We start from the raw sequence: 12,520 nt of genomic DNA, 5'->3' as shown, positions 1-12,520 counted from the left end.
GCCGTGCCTGGACACTTCTGATTTATCTGTGCATTTCAGAATTATGTTGCTGACCTCTTCACCTCATGGCCATTTGTGTCACCCCTTGAAGTTCTGTTCATGTAATCATCCCCACCACTACCACACACACCCCTACCAACCACAGAGACAAAACAAACTGCCGTGTCATCTACAGTTCAGTACAGACACATTTGGTAGATGTGACAGTCCAGCTTTAATTTGCTTAAATCTACTTCTTGAGCAGCTGAGGAAAGGCTCCTTAAAGATGTCTTAAATTAATTCTGAAAAACATTTTACAATTATAAATGTTGCCAAGATATTTTCCCGGGAATGTTGACATATTATCAAGTGTATTGTATGTTGTGTGATGGTATTTTAAATGTTTATTGTTGTTGTTACTGTCAGTGAAACTAAATGTTGTCAGGTGACTCATGAAAAGGTCACCAACTATCAATAAACGCACTATTGCATATCATGCAACTACAACTCATACTTAAGTATACATGTATGGTTTTTCTCATATTACCATGAGCCCTTGAAACTGATTAACTAACGGAAGAGTTGTAATTTTCTGGAATCTGTATCTAAAGAAATTCCTGCACATAAGTCGAATCACACTAAATGCTATAAGAAGTCTCATCAAAGGTGCCTTTCAGGTATTAGACTGTGCCTCCCTCTGGTGGATGTCAAGAGTTAAGTTCTCCCTATTTATCTTCCAATGGGCCTGATCAAATCAGTTACACTTTTACATTACCTGACATTTAAGCCTATCATGATCTTGGGTCTTTGATGAAACGTTTTTGCGCTGCTTTTCCACAGAATGAACCTTTTGGGATTTCCTTACCTGCATAATTGAGCATGCATCAAGACTGTTTGAGTTTAGTTTTTCCCTCAGTTTAACTTTTCTCATGCTTTTGTGTCAATTCTTCTGTTTATGTCATTCTTTCCCCATTTGGCTATTGCTTTTCTATTTCATGAAGCTGTTGCAGAAGGAGGAACCATCAACCTGACCTGTATATATGATGGTCTTATCAACAACATCCAGTGGTACCGACAATACCAGAGATCCAGACCAGAGTTCCTGCTCTACATCATGGAGGGAGGATCAGTTCATCAAACTGTGTCGGGTTTCTCGGCTCACACTGACCAAACTAAGAAAAGTGTAGATCTGGAGAGCTCTGGATTTAATGACTCTGCTGTGTACTGCTGTGCTGTCAAGCCCACAGTGACAGGGAACACCAGAACTGTATAAAAACCTTTGGAGCAAAGACAACACAATACTCCACAACATCCACCAGAGGGCGCTACACACCTTTGTTAGGATACAAACTAGAGTCATAACACACAGCTCTGATAAAAAAAAGAAAAGAAATCAAAAGATTAGATTCTTTAAGTTTCAAAAAGATTTAGTTTATATATTTTAAATTATACAGTAAATGTATACGAGTGACCGGCAATAGTTCAGTCAAATTATCCTTGAAACTAGCTACTCTTTTGTAGTTGCTGGCTCTCTGCAGTTTCTCCAAGGGACAGGAATTTCACATCCCAGTTCATGCATCCATAAGTGTCTTGGATAGCTGCTCCCTGTTCTGTGTTTTTTACATTTATTTATTATAGTTTAAGCCTGAAGACTCGTGCTGACAGATTTCCACCAGCTCCTTTGTTTTGGCCACATTTAGCTGCAGGTGGTTCACCTCAAACCACCTCACAAAGCAACCAATCCACACTTCCAATAATGGCTGTGTCATCAGAGAATTTCTGAAGGAGACAAATTTCTGTGATGTAAACTGAAAACAGGCTGCAGCTGCACATGGGCAGGTGACATAAGTTGACCTGCTGTCACCTGGATCTGGAGCTGTACTGTAAACAAACACTGAATATACTTAACAAACTAAAATAATTAAGTACATCAGTTCCATGGCTGGAAACTCTCGATATCCGAGCAGAGTAGTGGATCAGTAGGTTAAAGTTTGCTAATAATCTCTGGTGATTTAAGCTACGCTGCCTAATGTTTCTGACGACATATAGAGAACAAATAAAATAAGCACACACTATAAGTCACAGCAACATTATCAGAATAGTTTGAACATGTGCTTTATTCAAGTTAAAGTGTGTTTGAAACTGCATCACATCTCTGCATCTGTTCTCTGCTGCAGCAACAAAGTCTAATTATTAATGAGAAACCAGCCTGTGTGTGTGAGACCGTAACCTGAGGACATCAACAACACTGGACATAACACCTGTTTTCATTCTATCAACAGAAAAGTTACAGAAATATTAAATTTGAAGACAAATTCAGAAAATAATACTAAAATGCGCTATATGTAAAATTTGGGGGTGCTCGAGCGCCCGGGATAAGTCTGTAAACTCCCCTATGAAGCATTTGTCTTGTGCTTCCCATGAATGAAGCTCATATTCTATACACAGTGTTTCAACCACGTCTGAGTGCCCGTGTGGGCACAAGTTAGAGGAAGCGGGACTCCGTAACATGCGCGTAACACGCCAGGAGCTCACGCGAAAGCCATGGTTATTTAATGCGCCTTTACGCGGAACTATTGGCGGCAAACATAAGCAGCAGCGTTCAGCATGGGTCTCCGGTGCTCCCAAACCGTACCGGCGGTTGTGCTAATCGTCGTGGCAGTTGTGGGGATTCTGTTGTTGGTCCTTCCAGCTAAAGAGATGGCGCTGCCTCCAGAAAACATGGTAAATATTATTGTAGACGCATATATTCATAGACGCGCAGAACACCGTTCCAAATCTAGGTCAGGATTTTGGTAATGTGTGCATCCGAAATGCACATTAGAAGTTAAATTTGGGTACACAGCTAAGCCAGATTTTAATATTAGTTTGAAAAATGTCAGATTTTCATTTTAGAAGGCTCTGCGCAAAGATGTGACTGAAAGTACAAGAAATCTAAACATGCACAGTTCATCCCATACTACGTTTTCTGCCATCATCATGTATCAGTCCAAGTAAGGAAATACAGAAGATCTTTATTTTAATACTTTATGTAAATTATACCACGGAGTTTACACTATGTGTAGAAAAAATTAGGATCCTGAAAGCCTGTCTCTGCTTTTGATACCTTTCAAAAATTTACTTTAGCTTGTATGTGTTGTCAACTGTAGTTCTTAGAGCAACAGCTTTGTATGATAGGCCAAACTAGGCCAAAAGGTATTGAAACTGCTAGATGTTTGTGGGATGTGTGTTGGTATACTGACAGGGAGCGAGTCTTTGCACAGTGAAAAATGAGCTCATTTAAAACTGCTCAGTGCTTGTCTACATCTGAGCTAAATGCTTGTAATTTCACATCCAGCTCTGAATGCATTTCCTGACAATGGTTTGCAAGAGGAAGTGATACAGAATACCCTGAACGAGTCAAGACAAAGAGTGTGACATAAAAGAAGTGTTTTATTTGATAGTTATTCTGTGCTAATTGCTTGTGGGCTTTTCATTTTGTTCATCTCACAGACAATTTGAAATCTTTTAAAGGGCACCACAGAATAGGTATTTAGAAATAAGTCTCATGAAACAAGTCTGCTTTGATTTGGTCACTTCAAAGAGTACATATACATGAGAAGAAACCTAAGATGTATCGTTAAAAAAGAAGCAGTAAATCTGCACAAAAATAGCGACTGTTGCAAACTTGCTATGTTATCGGTTTTAACCACATCCTGTCAAGACCTCACTTAAAGTTCAGTAAGTAAAAAATCATACCACCTTCGCACATTGGAGTGGTTGCAACTATCAAAATGAGTAGGTTAGTGTACAAAAAAGTTGCAATTTGCAGCAGTATCAACTCAATATCATGCAAAGCATGCAACAGACACACCGGTCCACTGTGTAAATAAGAAATGGACTGGGTCTTACAGTGCTTTTCTACTCTGAGCTTTCAAAACACTTAACACAACTTGCCTCATTTACCCATTCACACAAGCACCTGCTCCACCTCATGAGCTACCACAATTCATGCTTTGCCTCTCCAAAGTGTGAAATGGCTATGCTTGCAGACGTTGAGAATACAGACCATACACGCATTAGGCCACTAATTCTTAAGCTACTGCACAACTGAAAAATTAGATACCTCAAGGAGAATTGCTCTTCATGAGACAACAATGTATCGTTTCAATTGGAAATGAACACAATTTTAAATGACATGTAATTAGTCATATTTATGCTGTTATATATCTACAAATAATGCTAATAAAAAATTTCACACTAAAGATAAAGAAATATTTAAGAAAAGGTCAACAAAAAATCCATCCATCCATCCGACGGGCAATTTAGTGTTTCCAATTAACCCAACTCTATAAACAAAACAAAAAACAACAACAACAAAATGTTTGTAAAAAAAAAAACAAAGATAGAAATAAACTGTCTTGATGCTCGATCAATCATCCAGGTAAGTAAATGCCAAAGGTTGATTCTGTTCATCTAGGTGAAGCATCTTCAATGGGAGAAACGTTTTGTTACTCATCCCAGTGACATTGAAAACGCTACGTTTTTAAATAATAATTAAAAATATATTTAATTGTACTAATCGAGTGTAACATTAAAATGTTACAGTTTTGTACTTGTACTGTAATTGTTTTGTTCCTTTTTTCCTTTTCTGTTTATATTTTTCCTTGTATTTCCGTTTTTTTCCCTGAATTGATTATTTACATATTCTGAAAAAAACATTTCTTGACTGTGTAATCCACTCACTGCACCACGGTTATTGACCAATAACAAACCAAAGTTGGGCGACATGAGAGGAGACACTTGTCTTCAGGGAAGAGTGTCTGTAGTTCAATACAAATTTATTCTGGGTGATCATGTTTATTGTTTGATCAAATATTTTATCCTAATGAGATTCGTCTATTTTAGATGCTAAAGCCTCCATTCCCAGGACACAAGGGCTTACTGAGTGATTTCATGAGGATATAAATAATGTGAATTATGCTGTTACCTTCACAGTCACCAGATCTCAGCCTCGCTTAACACACATTAAGATTTAGGACGTATGCATTATGCAGTTTTCTGTGCAATATGTTCTATCCCATCAGAAGCTGTTATTGACAAACGTCATGGTCTAAAACTTTAGAGCATTATATATGTATTTATGATATATGTATAATTATGATATATCTGTGGTTCATGTGTATATTGGAAGAGCAGATGGATGATTGTTAAGTCATTAGAGGGTCACAGAGATAGCTTACAAATACCTGATGAAGTTGGGAGGCTGACCTCTGCCTGTGGTCACCTACTATACTGTATATCTGTCTCTTTTAGTATGGAATCGTTCTGGATGCAGGCTCATCCCACACCTCCGTGTATATCTACAAATGGCCGGCTGACAAGCAAAACAATACCGGCATCGTTACCCAGCACGATGAGTGTCATGTAAAAGGTGAGTTCATTTGCATTGTTCAAGACAAAGTTGATCAAAAGAGAACTCAATCATTACTTTATCTCGTGGTTTGAGTGGTAAATGTGGGCAACAGCATATACTCAGAATCAGTAGCGGTTTTTGATACGGGCGGTTGCCCGGGGCAGCATCGTGGTGGGGAGCGGCATCGCGGCATCGGCAAAAAATAAAAATAAAAATAGTTGCTCGTACTCATGCTGCCCCGACGTCATATGGGGAATGGTACAGGCACCGATCGGTTTTCTATCGCCCATTTGCTGGGAGTAAGGGCGCCCTCCGTTTGCGAGGGGGGAGAGGGCGGGGCGGCGGGGAGTCTCTGGCTGGCTGGAGCAGCGTCTAATAACCAACTAGCAAAATAAAACAAAATAAAAACAAACCAAAAAACACGAAAACACCAGACATCATGATACAGACTTAGAATTTGCACCGACGTTTTTCGAAATTCTATACACGAAAAGTGGGCGCGAGAGCCCTCGGTGCGCATGCTCGCTGCTGAAGTCAAAGAAAACTTTATTGTCATCTCCGCTACAGTCCAGCATATAGAGAGACGAGACGAGGCTCCAGTTACAGCAGTGCAAGTAAACAAACAATAAATATAAGAAGAGTAAGAAAATAAATATACACTTTAGGACTCTGGGTAAAGGATCAATAACAATTTAAAATTTATAACTTACAGTTTGATGATTTAAAGTCTCACACACAACAACACAAGGGGAGGGGGCCGGCTGCTTCCAAATAGAGCACATGCACTAGAGGGAGTGTTCGCCCAGGGCGCCAAACAGGCTAGGACCGCCACTGCTCAGAATGAAATCTAACTTTTAGTTTCTAAAAGTATGTCAGCAGAGCCTTCAGCTATCAGGCCTCTCTCATACGTACGGTTACATTGTAACCTTAGTTCACTGAGTGAGAAACTATCTCTCCACTCTGTTACACATTCCATATGTATGGGGTAACTCTTAAAGACACCCCGCAAGGAGACAGCGCAGCCGAAAACCCACAAAGTGTACCAAAAGAACAATTTTCAAATGTACATATATACATGCCACCCCAGTCAAGGCCACGCCAGACGCAAAGGCCGAGCCAGGGGCCAGAGGCTTCAGTCTGCCAGATGCAAGACTTACCTGAGCGAGTCCTGCAAGACGCAAGGATCGCAACTGAGCAGCCACTCATGGTCAGCCCTCAAGTTGCTAGGCTAACCAAGGACCTAGGCTACTGCTGATGGGCACCCAGCACCCAAAAGACAGGCTGGCTGCCACGTTCAAGCGATAAAACTGCGTAAAGGTGGTAGCTGAGGACCATGCTGCTGCCGCACATGACCTAAGAGGTGGCCACCCCATGGGCCAAGTGGGCCCACACAACCGAGGGAAGGGGAGCTTCCACCCTCTTCCCATCCGGGAATCACCTGCAACACTCACTGTGGACCGATAGTGCCTGGAGTTCACTAACTCTTTTGGCAGATTTTATGGAGGGAGGTTTTTAAGATATAGCCACTTTATCTCAGTGTTCTCCAGAGGCTCAAAGGGAGGGCACTCAAAACTCAATCACCAGTTTCACATCTGCACACCTGTTTTATACTTAAGCTGTGGGGCATGGCCGGGTTAGCCAGAGTGTCGCCACAACATAGGGGGGGTCATACCCTTACATATGGAATATGTAACGGATCACAAATATTTCTCAAATTATTGCTAAGAAATACCAAAACTATTTATAGAAATGTTGCTGGTGTTAAGTGGAAAATGTTTGCAAGCCTCCAGAACTAACCATTTAACCCCAGAAGGTTCCACTGGTGAGGACACTCTCACTTTCACTTCCACAATTTCACCCTATAGAAACATATCCAGTGCCGTTAAGGATATTCAAATTGTATGTGTTGTGTAAGACTTAAGTGGTCCACTTCCTCGCCAGACATTCTTTGCTAACTTAGTAAGTACCAGCTGTTCCCCTTTTATTGGCCTTGTTATCAATGTTTCCTTAGAAACACCAGTGGATGACTCCAAGACAAGAAAGTGCAGCCTTAGATCAGGTTCTTAAACAATTAGAGTTACTTTTTCTTCTTGTCCAGGTGGTGGGATATCAAGCTATGCCGACAACCCTAGTGGTGCAGCAAAGAGTCTGGAGAAGTGCTTGGAACAAGCTTTGACGCATATCCCCAAATTCAGACACCATCAAACTCCACTCTGTTTGGGAGCGACTGCAGGCATGAGGCTGCTGAGGTTAGTAGCAGTGGTTAATAATTCACCACAAACTCCATCAGTGATTAATATCTGTATTGAAATGAATTCAGAAAGTCTTTTAACCAAGCTTCATTTAACCAATGTATTGATAGCATCACCAATGCCTCAAAGTCGCAGCGTGTAATGAAGGAAGTGGAAAACAAACTCCAGTCCTACCCTTTCAAATTCAAAGAGTCAATAATTCTGAGCGGGCAGGCAGAAGGGGTATTTGGCTGGGTCACTGTTAACTACTTACTGGAAAACTTTGTCAAGGTAAGTGCTGTCTCTTTGATGAATTTCTGCTTTTTCTGTTAACATGCAAGGCAGCTGGATAGCAGAGTGCACTGCCTCCCAAACTCATGAAACATGAAAGGTTTTGTTTTTTTAGGATATGACTAGAACTGAAAGGGTCAGTGTCTTTAAACATAAACTTAAATAGTAGCTTCTGATTAAAATATTAATTTATAATCACATAGATGTTTTTATTGTTACTGTTATTATTTGTTTTGGACATAGCCCATATCTGTACATACACTGAACAAAAATATAAACGCAACACTTTTGATTTTTCTCCCATTTTCCATGAGCTGAACTTAAAGATCTGAAACGTTTTCTACATACACAAATGACCCATGACTGTCAAATATTGTTCACAAATCTGTCTAAATCTGTGTTAGTGAGAGATAATCCATCCCACCTCACAGGTGTGGCATGTCAAGGTGCTGATTAGATAGCATGAATAAATAAATGTTGGAGACTGTGTGGAGAAACAGAAGCTGATTACCCACATATATTTTGGAAGTGCATAAAAATCAAAAAGTATTGGGAAGACCTTAAAATGACCATGGATAATATTCTGGGTTATGCACTCCCAAACACCAGTCAAGTGATGTACCTTGGAAACATAAAGGAACTGGTATAAAAGCAGGGCATGTATCTAGTAAAAATAATCCTAGCCGCAACAAAGAAAGCAATCACAAAGAACTGGTTACACCCAGACCCTCCCACTCAACAAGATTGGATTAGGATTGTAGAAGGTATCTCAGAAATTACTTTCAATATTAGACTGATGGGGTGTAAGTATGACAGACAATGGAGGAAGTGGAAAACATTTTTAAGTGGCACCAAAAACACGACATAAAAAGAGATTTGCATGTGATAGAAGGTGGAAAAAGAAATGTAAACTCCAGACTGTTTGTAATTTTCTTTACTGTATAACTAAAGCTAATAAAAATTAAAGTTGCAAAAAAGAAATACAAAGCCATTACAAGCCATTCTTAAAGAAGGGTGACAGGGAAAAAAGATGAGGTGTGTCACATTGCACAAGATCTGCAATGAAAAATAGGGGCAACAGGTCTGATGGAGTAAGCAATCAAAACTGAAATTTCTAGAAAGGGACTAATAACAGCGATCACCTAAAGAAGAGTTTTTATATTGTCCTTTTATTGTTTTATTGTCCTATTCCTGAAGACTACTTACAGAAATTACAAAAAAGCTCTCCTAAGAGACTTCAGGCTGTACTGATGATTAAAGATAGCCATCCTGAGTATTCATGCTCAAGCCTGTTAGAATTGTTTGTTTTAGCCTGTATATGTTTCAGTAAATCGCTTCACCTATTTTCCAAGTTAGATATTTATTAGTTAAACTGACTTATTAACTAATAATTTTACTTGTACTTAGCTGAGTATCTTGTTTGTGGCTGTTAACTTACTTACAGTCAGTATTATTAACAACATAATGAAAACTGAGTTCAGGATCTAGTTAACATTTTTAATTAAGCACTGTGTTAGAAATGTGATGGACTGACTGGTGTACATGAAGATGCCAAGTGCTGGAAGCGTCCCAGTTGAAAATTACATGGAGGTATTTTATGATGCATGAGTTGCATGTTTAGGTGGGGGTGTGGCCTCTTTTCCATTTACAAGTGAAGCCAAACAGCTATTTTAGATCTAAATTTCTCTTACAGTTTTAGAGCGTTCGAGTGCTTTGGTCATTTTTCCCTAAACGTTTTCATTGAATGTTATTGGTTGATTCTAAGAGATTCTAATTCCACTGTGGTGTCCTTTGTTATTACCCAGTATGGTTTTGTAGGTCACTGGATGAATCCAGGCAGAGACACAATTGGAGCTTTGGATTTAGGAGGAGCATCTACTCAGATTACTTTTGAGACCTCTGAAAAGGTGGAGAATAAAAGTAACACAATGGAGTTGAAGCTTTTTGGAAAAACCTACAGACTATACACCCAGAGCTTCCTGTGTTACGGCCAAGACCAGTATTTAAGGAAACTGCTGGCTCATCTCATTAAGGTACTGTTCAACAAGTTAAAAGACTCTAACTGTTAATGGCGACCAAATCCCTGTTTGTTATAATGATTCTGTATCTTCTCAACAACTGAGAAGTTCCGATAGCAAGACCATATAAAACAGCATATGTAAACGTTTTATTGTCTTGCTGCAGTCCTGCTAAGCTATAAGGATGTTTGAAACACATCTCCATTAAGCTTACTAAATGGATTAAGTTCACATTTGTCACATTTTGGGATCATATTGTTACAATCTTGCTAAGAGAGAGATGAAAGCTTGCCATACAGCTTGGACAGGAGAACTGCTAGCTCGTTAACCAAATTAAATAACCAGTCTTCACCAGGAAAATCAGAGTTGTTGCTACAAGGAACCTTAGAACAATGCAGTGTCTGTGTTATGGATGGCTTTTATTGCTTCAATATGGTGAAATGGTCTTTGTAAAGAAAAATATAAAAAAATGTTTTCTAATAAAATTTTAATCTTCTAACTTTAAGGATAACTATCCAAACAGCACAGTGTTCCACCCCTGCTATCCAAAGCAGTTCAACGAATCTGTCATCCTGGGGAAGGACGTCTTTGATTCTCCGTGTACTGTGGACTCCAAGCCAGACAAGATTGACCTGGAAATGAATGTAAACGTTGTGGGCACAGGGGACTACCAAAACTGCTTAAAGAATGTAAAGAAGATGTTCTCCTTTGAGAATTGCAAATACTCCAAGTGCTCCTTTAATGGAGTCTTTCAGCCCAGCTTGAGAGGAAGATTCATGGTGAGAGGCTTTTAGATGTTGTCTAAAATATCCTATATTGAGGCAAAAAAGCATAGAAGCATAACGTAGACTCAATTTTGGGTATCATTTTTAATTCTTTGTTCTTGGATTGCTCATTGTATTGATTACAGTGAGTTTTTTTAGTTCTTACGTTCTAATTCTACTGTAATTATTAGCATTCATAATTCATAGAAAAGAAGCTCTAGGTCAGCTGGGTTTTTGTGTGCATGTTTTCTGAGTGATCAGTTAAAACCTATGCATGGTAGGTTAATCGAGATATCTTAACCTGCTGTTAGTATGAATGTGATGCTGAATAGCTTCCTCCCTGCTCTCTGACGGAGTGGCAACCTATCCAGCATGTACCCTGCCTCTTTTCTTTTTTCACCTAGGATAATCTCAGTGATCCCCTGGAACCCTCCATCCAAACACCTTCACAAAGCACTGTTAAAACATTCAACAGGTTTATTTACAGATTGTTAAAGTAAAATTGCTATCTTTGAATCGGAGGTTAAGAGAGAGATAATACAGGCTGTCCAATGGTGAACACACTGTCCACAGAAAACATGCCCACAGACAGACACAGACAGAAAAGAAGGAGAGAGTCAGTGGTAGTGTGGTAGTAATTGCATCAAACAGCTATGCAACCAGACCCTGGAATGTTCATTAGCGAACAGCCACCAACTTTAAAGATATGGAACGAGTGAATTGCTTCCTATGTGGACACAGTTTGGACAGATGTTTGAACAGTTTTCCAGATGTTCTACACCGAAATCGTCACCTGTATGAGAGCTCTCTGGTAGATATTTTGAATCCCTTATGCACACTTTCTGCAATTTTTGCCTAAGAGACTTACTCGCACATAAACAGTTATACAGACAAGCATACAAGACTTAAAGAGCTGGAAAGTTTCAAGAAAACATTTGGATAAAATCACAGGAATCCGGCATTCACTTTATTACATATGAGTCACTCTGTCGCTGCTATTGACTATGTTGCCTCTATTCCATGTGCAATATTTTGGTCTTCCCCTTTTTCTGTGCAATATTTTGTTCTCTGTGCAATATCCTGGCAGATGTGCAGTTACCATCCCCATCCTAAATGACCAGTGACCTCCCTTCCACCCTTATCTATATATTATATTACTGCCCTTGTACACACACCCACAATGCTTCTGTGACTCATACACCGTGTATATATATAGAGTGAGAATATTATATACTAGTTAGATATATATTCTTATTTGTATATTGCTTTCTTTACTTTTTTAAAAATAGACTTTTGCACTTTGTGGTCTTGCTACCTAATTTCGATGTGCAAGAAACTGTACAATGACAATAAAAAAAGTTCAGATACAACACCTCTTTTACCAGTGACATGTGGGCCCACTGGTGGACGATGAAGGTACTGCAGGTGCACTGCAGCGATAACAGAAGATAAATCTGAAATTACTCACAAGCATATACAATTAAATATTTAAATAAACGTATTTATCTATATGAAATTTATTAAACTGGTAATATGAGGTGATTAGTTTGCAATATGGCTTATTACTCTGACCTAAATATGTGGCTCTTGTTTTGAAGTTTGTGCCCTGGTGGTTGGCTCGGTCTCACATTGGCCTTAATACTGATTTATGCATATGACTGGATAGCATTAACAATTAATAGCCAACAGCCTGTATTCCTTATGTTTTTTAATGCATTTTATTCAAGAAAATACATCACTTTCTCCTGGATTAGGGTGAAGACTTGAGATTTAGTGTGCCTAAGAGATTTTTGTGGGTTTTTTTAAGTGGGCCGCAGCAATCTTGACTTTGGGAATGGCCAG

General features: G+C 39.2%; 1 protein-coding gene across 1 annotated transcript in view; it reads left to right on the top strand.

Annotated features, from left to right (window-relative positions):
* Nucleotides 1-2,480: 2,480 nt before the first annotated feature.
* The window catches only part of LOC102199180 (ectonucleoside triphosphate diphosphohydrolase 2), a 13,089-nt gene continuing 3,049 nt past the window's right edge, over nt 2,481-12,520 (top strand). Inside the window, exons 1-6 of the mRNA XM_005733597.1 lie at nt 2,481-2,703; nt 5,275-5,392; nt 7,473-7,623; nt 7,737-7,896; nt 9,702-9,929; nt 10,421-10,693. Of these exons, the coding sequence (XP_005733654.1) occupies nt 2,587-2,703; nt 5,275-5,392; nt 7,473-7,623; nt 7,737-7,896; nt 9,702-9,929; nt 10,421-10,693 (1,047 nt within the window). The 5' untranslated portion in view covers nt 2,481-2,586. The remainder of the gene's footprint in view (nt 2,704-5,274; nt 5,393-7,472; nt 7,624-7,736; nt 7,897-9,701; nt 9,930-10,420; nt 10,694-12,520) is intronic.

The sequence above is a fragment of the Pundamilia nyererei genome, unplaced genomic scaffold (genome assembly GCF_000239375.1).
Source record: "Pundamilia nyererei isolate P.nyererei 1_Seehausen unplaced genomic scaffold, PunNye1.0 scaffold00053, whole genome shotgun sequence".
In the NCBI taxonomy this organism is placed as follows: Eukaryota; Metazoa; Chordata; class Actinopteri; order Cichliformes; family Cichlidae; genus Pundamilia; species Pundamilia nyererei.
The sequence above is the reverse complement of the archived record's forward strand: the minus strand, read 5'-3'. Positions and strand labels throughout refer to the sequence as shown.